General features: G+C 56.2%; 1 protein-coding gene across 3 annotated transcripts in view; it reads right to left on the bottom strand.

The window, feature by feature from the left end:
* Positions 1-4: 4 nt before the first annotated feature.
* The window catches only part of SLC12A9 (solute carrier family 12, member 9), a 32,052-nt gene continuing 23,006 nt past the window's right edge, over positions 5-9,050 (bottom strand). The window contains exons 1-14 of one of the 3 annotated variants that reach the window (XM_005879111.2): positions 8,937-9,050; positions 7,992-8,214; positions 7,697-7,831; positions 7,121-7,252; positions 6,398-6,706; positions 5,652-5,759; positions 5,408-5,519; positions 4,710-4,867; positions 4,521-4,603; positions 4,224-4,348; positions 3,889-4,081; positions 3,544-3,718; positions 3,187-3,333; positions 5-1,285 (exon numbers count right to left, since the gene is read on the bottom strand). In XM_005879111.2, coding sequence (XP_005879173.1) covers positions 399-1,285; positions 3,187-3,333; positions 3,544-3,718; positions 3,889-4,081; positions 4,224-4,348; positions 4,521-4,603; positions 4,710-4,867; positions 5,408-5,519; positions 5,652-5,759; positions 6,398-6,706; positions 7,121-7,252; positions 7,697-7,831; positions 7,992-8,172 — 2,745 coding nt within the window. In that variant the 5' untranslated portion in view covers positions 8,173-8,214; positions 8,937-9,050 and the 3' untranslated portion in view covers positions 5-398. Of the gene's footprint in view, positions 1,286-3,186; positions 3,334-3,543; positions 3,719-3,888; positions 4,082-4,223; positions 4,349-4,520; positions 4,604-4,709; positions 4,868-5,407; positions 5,520-5,651; positions 5,760-6,397; positions 6,707-7,120; positions 7,253-7,696; positions 7,832-7,991; positions 8,215-8,932 lie in introns of all 3 variants that reach the window. The other 2 variants (XM_005879112.2, XM_014550147.1) reach the window with 2 other exon arrangements.

Raw genomic sequence — 9,050 nt, 5'->3', positions numbered from 1 at the left:
ACAGTAGTGTTTTGGTCTTTTATTCGGTTCAGCAGTTAGAAAAATAAAACAGAACAAAAACATCACAACCTCGGGGTCAGTGAGTCTGTCAGGTGAGGGGGAGACTGAGGTAGCCTAGAGTCTCAAGCAGAGACCTAGCCCCCATCAAGGCACCGGTGAGGGGAAGGAGCGGGCAGAGCTGACTCCCTCCCCTGGCTGGGCAGGGAGGGCCGCCCTGCATTAATTAGTGCATCAGGGCCCCTCTCCTAGAGATCTAGAGCTGCCCTAGCCCAGGACCCCCTAATACCTCCCCCTGGCCATGTGTCCCATGTTCAGGGCAGGCAGGAGGCAGCCCTTCCCTCCTCATCTGCTATGAAGGTGGGCTGCCAGCCGGGACGCTCTACTTCAGCAACAAGGCATCAGAGATCAGTGCAAGTGACAGGGGTGACACCATGAATGAGCAGCGTGGGGCCCAGATCCCGGCTCAGAATCTCCAGCAGGGCCAGGTAGTGGGGGTATCGGGCAGGATCAGCAGGTGGCCGTGGCAAGTACAGGAAGGTGAGAGCGGTGGTGGGCCCCTCCTCGCCATCCCCACCCTCAGGCCCACCGGGCCCTCCTCTGCCGCGCCCTTGCTGGGCCCGAACCAGGCAATTGGCGCTGCAGGCCAGGGCCTCTGCCTCGGAGTCTCCCCGCCTGCTGTTCACAAAGTCCCCTTCCTCCTCCTCCTCGGGCTGTCCGGACCCAGCCCCGTCACCCCACACCACCTCCTGCACCTCAGCCCGGATCCTCAGCTGGCTCAGCAGGGCCCGGAGACGCCCCTCAGCAGCCCCAGGGGCCTCTTGAGGCCCAAGGCACAGGAAGATCCGGAGCCGGGCACTGTGCCAAGCAGGTACCATGCCCAAGATGGTTGCCATCTGCAGCAGGAAGAGGCCACAGACGTCCACGTAGCCAGGGCCACCCCGAGGCCGCAGCAGGTTGAGGGGCCACACATCCACATGATGCTGCTGAGAGGTACTGCCGGACCCCCGGCTCAGACGCTCAGGGGGCAGGGCCCCACAGGCTCTTGCCAGAACCACATTCTTGTTCATCTTGAGGGCGTCTACCACTGTGGCCACGTAGTCCTGAGGACTTAGAGCTCGGGGGCTCCCAGGAGCCCGGGGTGGAGGGAACAGGGTACTCAGGGCTGGGGACCCGCCCTCCTGGGTACCATTAGCAGGCTCAGAAAAAGCCGGGTCTGTCAGGAAGTGATCCTGGGGTACAGCATCATCGTAGAAACCCAGGACCAACGTGTTGGGCTTCATGCCACCTGGGGGCAGATAGGGGGAGACAGGAAGAAAACAACAGGAATCAGACTCACCAGCTGAGTTTATACCACGCTATACGCATCCACTCATACATGCTGATGGCAACATCAGGTGTGACATTTGTTTGTACTGCGCTTGGGTTCTTAGGGCAACATTATGCAGGTTTGCATAATGAGTTTTAGTTTTCCCAAACACTTTCTCATGCATTTACTTGGTTCATCTCCATGACTCATCCCCCCATTTAAATAGGCTAAGTTTCACCTTAAGATTCTTTTAACTAATGAGCACTTTCAGTGGCAGTAAGATGTATTCACTCCAAGCTTCTAGCAACACACATTTTTCATGATGGGCAGTGAGAGTGTGACTCCACTGGGCGGACCAGACCCCTGATTAGTCAAGCTGATGGCCTCGATACCCAGGGAAACAGCTTGCAGACTCCGCTGGGGGAGGGCGAGGACTCGGTGCTGCCCAATCTGTTTCCCTAATGATGGCCTGTCCAAAGCATGATCCCTGGGAAAGGGACAGCTACCATCTGCATGCTAACCGGGGGCCATATCCTGTTGAAAGCACTTGGTGTTTCATTTAACTCATTAACCCTTGAAGCAGTGCTATTTCATAGGGACTATTTACTCCCTCCCTTTTACAGATAAGGACACTGAGACACAGGGCAGTGAAGTCACCTGCCCAAAGATCCATGGCTGGCAGGTACAGGGGTGGCAGGGAAACACAATGCACTCAGCACCAGAGCCCATTCTCTGAGCCTCTGGGCTGGTGTGTGGACCAACCACAGTGCCCCAAGTCCCTGCCAACGGCTCCTGGTTTTTTATTTTTAAACAACCAATGTGGAATCAGATAATCCCCCCCCCTTTAAGAGGGCTGACTCTGCGACCTCTTCTAAGATCCTTTCTCTTGAAACAAATGGGTTGCCAGGAGAATTTGTTGAAAGGAAATTTAAAGGAAGTCATTTTGCTTTTATTTGAATCATTTTCTGCAGGGGAAATTTCCTAAAAGTAGGTCTCTTGCTTGGCACAGGTTTCCCCACAAAAGAGGCTGGGCCCTTAGATGCTCCAGGGTCTATCTCATAACGCTTGATAGCATCCCAAAACACCTCAACCCCTGAACTCTAGCTGATCTTACAAATTAAGCAGTCACACCCCCTCTTGAGCATGTTCCAGGGTTCTGACTTACACCCAACAGGGCAACGTCCAACACTTGATCTTTAGCCAGATTCTGAGTGGAGCAGGAAGCATGCACTCAGAGAGGGCTCAGATGCCAGCCCCGAGATTAAGAAAAGAGGAGGCAGCTGAGCACAGATTTGGAGGAAGCCGGGGTGCAAGGCCAGAGGCCTCAGCACTGCAGCAATCACAAGCTGGGAATCTTCCACTCCACCCAAATGCATCAGCCCCACACGCCCTCCAAATCTTTGTGGAGGCCGTGTTGCAGACCTCCCTACCTTTCCACCCCTTCAAGGCCCAGCTGAGATACTATCTCATTAAAAACCCTTTGCAGGCCACATAAGTGCACACTGGTCTTCCTTCCTTTGAAGTCGGGTGGTTAGAAACCATCTGTCACAGATTTGATGGGGCAGCCCCAGCTTCAGATAATACTCCCTTTGTCCCCAGAAATACAAATACAGGCTCTTTGTCTTCAGAGCCTGTGCCCCAATTTTTGGATGAGAAAAAAATAACGTGTCGCCCATCTCTAGTCCTTAAGCATCTATTCCAAGACCTGATCACATACTGTCTTATTATCTTTGAGTGCCACATCTTATCTGCATTAGATTGTGGGTTCATTTTGGGGTTTGCAGTCTGTAGTTGACTCTCTCGGGTGGTGGAGGGGAGGGAAGCAGAGACTGAAGAGGGCCACAGAGGGGTCAGAGGGGATCCAGGGAGGAGCAGCTCACCAAGGCCTGAGATCCGCAGCAGATGCTGAGCCCCCTGGCGCACGGAGGGTGAGAGGGTGAGGTCCACAAAGGCTTTCACTTGGGCCCGGTCCACAAGGCTCAGCCACGCCCCATACTGTGGCTGCACAGGGTCCGAGGGCAGGCAGTCTACGAAGAAGGAAGGCAGCAAATGTGGGCCAAACTCAGGTTCTTTCTCCTAGAGTCCAAACCCCAAGTACGCAGAAGAAAAAGTTTGGACAGACAAGGCTGTGTGCTGGATGGAAGGGTCATCTGGGAAGAAGCATGAGGCCTCTGGGACGCAAAGAATAACAAGAACGTCTGAGACAAGAAGCAAAGGAGAAGTGGCGGGCAACTCACCAAGGTCTCCCAGCGTGACGTGGCCCAGCACATAGAGGCCTCCCTTCTTGAGCTGGTTGGCCAACCGAAGCAGAGGCAGGGCACCCCGGGGGTTCCCCACCAGGAGCAGCAGCTGGGGTCTCCAGAATTTCACATGATCCTTCCGCACGTCCAGTCGAAGCAGGTATTTACGGACCTGGAGACAGGGTGAGGTGGTGGGGAGGAAGGGCTCAACGGGGCAACCCCCACTCGACACCTACCAGGCAGGAACCCCAACTCTAGCCGAGGGAAGAGGAAGCCTCTTTGTAGGGTGGGCTTTCCCAGACTGCCTCCTCCCCTTCCCACCCTCCTCTGAGATCCCCCAACCTGGTGAAAAAGCAAGGCCTGGCTGACGTAGCCCCAGCTGCTGGGGCCGCCTCGAGCTGTGAGCAGGCCACAAAGCAGGCCCATGAGCAGCAGGGAGCCGCCTGCAGCCCCAGGGCTGATGAGAAACATCATGAGCAGGCAGGAGGCTACCCCCAGCAAGCAGGTGTGCCAGGAGAACAGGCTGAAGGTGGGGCTGCAGGTGGACAGAGAGAAGGAAGGACACTCAGGGCCAGCCCTGAACACCAGGCCACTCCATTCCATTCCCAGATTTACCCCCCTTGGTCTGAGTCCTTCCTATTCGTCCTCTTTTTCAGGGGACACAGGCATTCCCTCACCGGAAGTTGGGGGCCGAGGCCCACTCCAGGCTCAGGCAGGACAGGTCCACTGCAGCATAGGCCACCAAGTAGAAGACAGTAACCACAGCAGCCAGTGTGTTCAGCTTCCCAACTAGGAGCACCAGCTGGACAAGGACCAAAAGGCTGGGCATTTGAGCTACTCCCCACCAAATGCCAATGCATCCTGCTTTGTCGTTTATATCTCCCAGCCCACAACTTTAGCTCCTCCTGATCCTGCAAGCATACCCGGAGAGGGCTTGAGGTGAGGGGAAGGGCAGATTAAAGAGAAAGGCTTACCTGTACTAGGCCCCATGAATAGAGCACAGCCCCCCAGGGGTTCCCCCCTTGGGATACCACCTTGGCTGGTGCCAAGATCATTCCTGTGCAAACAGAAATGCAGCAGCACATTAGCCTGGGCCAAGCACAGACTGAGACAGACACAGAGGGCATGCTCAGAGCTGGGCAAGGAGGCAGGGGACAGCGCACCAAAGAGGTCGTCCTGGGCCAGGGCGTGGAGGATGCGGGAGGCACCAATAAGGGAGCTCATGGAGGCTGAGATTGATGTGGCATAGATGCCAATCAACACCAGTGGGGGCCACAGGCTGATGGCACGAAAGAACCCATAATCCTCCTGCAGCAGGATCCTTCAGGAAGGGAAAGAGGAAGACATGGAAAAGAATGTGCAGCCACCTGGGGTCCTTGTGAGAAAAGCACCCACCACATTGTGTGAGGTTAAGAGGTCACTGTTCTCAACTGATCCAGCTCCTATCTCAGGGGCCACAGTAACAGATCAAGTATGCCAGGGGGACGGACTTGACATTCATTGGTTCTTGTTGGGCTGCTTTGGACACACATTCCCAGCAGTATATGAACAAGGAGCCGACTGTTTATGGAATTTGACTAGAAAGTCATTCCCCACCCTCAAACCAAGTGCTTATAACAGTACCAGGCACATGGCAAATGCTGGCTGCGGGTTATCTATCACTTAGCCAACCCTCCCATTGGCAGCAGCAGCAGCTCTCTCTCTCTCCCTTGGGAGAAACAGTTCCCATTTCCCCCTTTACCCCAACAACTTGGGTATCTGTCCCCCAGCCTGTGCTCTCTTTGGTGATCCCGGTGCATCAACCTTGTCCCAACAACCCCTTCACTCCCTAGAGGGCAGGGCTCAACCCCTCCCCAGGCACCTGTCACAGGTAAAGCTGGAGAGGAAGAAAAGCAGGATGTAGATGAAAAAGGTGTAGGCGACAGCTACAATGGTGCCCAGAGGAATCGCCCGGCTGGGGTCCTTCAGCTCCCCTGGAGGGAGGGGAGCAGAGGGAGAGAGATCAGCCTTCCACCATCCCCTACATCCCTGAGTCCTCAGTACCCAGGTAGGGGCCCAGGGTGGCAGCCCCACACCCCCAAGAGGCAGTAGGCAGGGACTCTCACCAGACATGTTGGCGCCAGCCATGATGCCTGTGCAGCCATTAAAAAGGACGGCAAAAACGCTGGCAAAGGTCATCATGGCCCCTGTGGTGTAGTCCTTTGCGTAGCCAGCTGAGGAAGGATTGTTCCCAGGGAGGAGGTGTTACCATCCCTCTGTGATCCAGGCGTCTTGGCCCTGCCACCCATTCCTCACATTCCACAACCCCATTTCCCCCACCAAACTCACCAAGACCCTACCCCTGACCCATCATGGCCTGGCTCAGCTCCTCATCACCTCCTACTCCTGTATACACAATTCCTCCCTCCAGGCCTCATCTATACTCCTTCTTGAGACACCTTCCTTCCCGCACCTACCTGAATTCCCCAGCCTACTCGGGCCACCTCCAGCTCCACCTACTCCCACCTCCCCAGCCCATACTCCCATCTGACTCCTCTTGACTCCTCTGTGATTCTTGTCTACTTGAATCACATGCAGTCTATTATGCTACTTAATTGTTTCCTGAATGTACATCTTATCTCTCCAACTAAACAAGTTCCTCTAAGGCAGTGACTGTCTTGCGGTCAACTCTTGCGGCCTGCTTGGCCAAACACACAGCAGCCAACCCACACCAAACAGATCTTATTTAAACTGCTCTGCTCCGAGGCCCAATCTCCTGCCCCCAATTCCCTATGACATCTGTTCTCATGCAGGGATTCCAAGGGCCCAGCTCCCACACATGCCTGCCCCAGCACCCATGAGCCCAGCTCACCGCCCAAGTTGGCCTTCAGGGTGCTGCTATTGAAGCCGGTGAAGTGGCCAACCTGGGGTGGCAGGGAGGAGCCATTGGGGCCAGGCCGAGGGGTCAACTGGATGACCCTGGGCCCCACAGCCACAAAGCTGACCAGCACTGAGGCCAGGGAACCGGAGACCAGCAGGAATGTGAGGAAGGAGGCACGGGCATAAAGGCCAGCCCCCAGCGTGCAGACCCCACCCACCAGGCCCAGAAGCAGGGAGCCATAAAGCAAACTCCAGCCGTAGCCCTGGGGCAGGACTCGGAGCCCACTGGACCCTGTGGCATCTGCAGAGGAAGAAAGAGAGTTAGAAGGCCAGGCCCCTCGGAGGGACCCTAACCATGACACAAAGCAGGAATAGACACCCCCCCCCCTTTGGCCCACCTATCCTCAGGCCATTTTCCCTATTCCCTCACTAAACTGAATCCCAGCATCCAAGCCCTGCCTGGTGTGTACCACTAATCTTGCAGTCGATTTTAGGGGTATCAGCTGGCCTCTGAGACTGGATGGTGAGCTCCCTGTGGGCCAGGACAGTCTCTTGGACATCGACACATGGCTGGGCACACGGTAAAACCTCAAGAAAGACAAGCTAATGGGGCACTTTGCCCCTCTCCTGGAAAGGGCCTCTTTCCCTTACAATTCCAGCATCCCAGACCCTGCAAACCCACAGAGCTTCCATGACAAGGGTGGGGAGAACAGACCCGCCCCGAAGACATCAAGCATGGACTCCACCAGCCCCAACAGGGAGACAGCACAGCCACAGACATTAGCCAGGTAGAACATGAGGCCGATGCTGCCTCCAACCTCAGGTCCCAGGGTCCGGCTGATCATGACTAAAAGTGGAAACAGGGGGTGAGTGTTAAGGGAAAAGGAGCATGAGGAAGGGCCCTGGCACAGAGCATTCTGCAGCTGACCCTACAGGTCTGGTCTATCTACATGTGTTCCCAGGGCACAGCCACTCCCAAGCCTTGTGGCTTCACACAAGTTCCTGGTGCTCTTGAATTCCACTTTCCTCCCCTGTAAAATGAATGCAATCTAATCAACAAGACTGTTAGGAGGACCAAAATGACAGCTGGAAGATACCTGGTGGACTACAAAGTGGCACTAACATATAAAGCCATGTTGGTCACCTTCCCCATATCAGCCTGCCTCCAGAACATTCATTAGAACTTGCTTCCTCTTGCCCTGCCCCCCCAAGGGGTGGGGGGAGTGGCCCCTGCCTCCTCCTTACAAGATGGAAGAGCCCAGGCCCCAAATCCATCAACATTGGAGGATACAGTAGGCTCCACCGCCCCGAACAGCTCCGTTGGTGGCAATGGCACAGACAGAGAGGACAGTGAGCGCCAGGATGAAGTAGGCAACCAGGAGCATGGCCAAAGCCTGCAGCAGCCCAGCATGGCCCACCACGAACCCTGGAACATGAGGGGCAAAGCAGGTCAGAGGGTGGCTCACTCCCACCCCCACCACCCCTCACCCACTGGTCTTCAGTAACCTCCAGCCCTTCCACAACCTCATCCCAGACCCCCTGCTCCCCACTTCACCCCCTATAAGCCCCTCCCCACATCCACTCACCAATCCTCAGGAAGACAACTATACTGAACATGGACAGGACCGTGGGCACCACCACACCCAGGAAGGTAGAGAGCTTCCGGGCAGATTCACCTCCAAGTCCTCCAGCCCCATTGGCAGGGAAGGCAACCCCCTCCTCCCCCAGGAGCCGGTAGGCCAGCAAAGGAGAGTTTTCGCTGGCCATGGCTGAGAGCAGGTAGAGGAGGCCAGCAGTGGATTACGAGACCTGCACAAGAGAGTGTGCTGAACGGAGAGCAGCTCCACTGAGCTCCCCCTGCCCCCCAAAATACACCTCTAAGCAAACACCCAGATGCCTTACACCCAAAGGGAGAGCTGCAAGGAAACATACATACATAAAGAATTAGTGGGGGGCTGACCGGCCCTGGCCACTGCCCCAACAATGGCAGAGTTTGCGTATCAAGGCCCCTTTCAGCTTTTGAGGGCCACACCTTCCCCCATATCCCCGAGAATAGAGATGACAGTGGTTCTGGGAAGGGGCAGAGATTCTCTTCCTTCTTAGCTAGCCGTAGAAGAGGAAGCAAATCCCCCAAAAGGGAAGTGAGTTATGGGCAGGAAGCCCTCCTCACCCCCTCCTCCGCAGTTCTGAGACGACCCCCTCCCATGCAGTCGCCTAACCTAACGTCAATAAGAAACTTCCAAACCATCCCACGCCCCACCCTCCGTCAGCCCTCTTCCTCAACCCATCTTAAACCAGCTCCTCTTCTCCTTGGCCCCGTCAGATGCTTCTCACCACAGGAGGCACCCTCCAAATACACTCATCGACCACCAAAACAGAAACACAGGCAGGCAACACCAGGTGGACCCTCCTTCCCCCACCGGTTCCTGCCCACTTTCTCCCGGGGCGGGTAGGAGGGGGCCGCGATCCACCTTCGCCCCGGCCATGAGCACCCCCACGGCCCGGGTGCGGCAGAGCGCTCACTCACCCACCCAGAGGATGCAGCTGCTCGGGGGGGATCCCCGAGAGCCCGAGGGGTCCGCTACGCGCGGAGGGGGAACGAGTGCCGGAAAAGACAGCTGCGGCTACCGGGATGCCAGGCCGGG

The sequence above is a fragment of the Myotis brandtii genome, unplaced genomic scaffold, assembly GCF_000412655.1.
Source record: "Myotis brandtii unplaced genomic scaffold, ASM41265v1 scaffold583, whole genome shotgun sequence".
NCBI lineage: Eukaryota > Metazoa > Chordata > Mammalia > Chiroptera > Vespertilionidae > Myotis > Myotis brandtii.
Note: the sequence above shows the minus strand (reverse complement) of the source record. Positions and strands in the feature narration are given on the sequence as shown.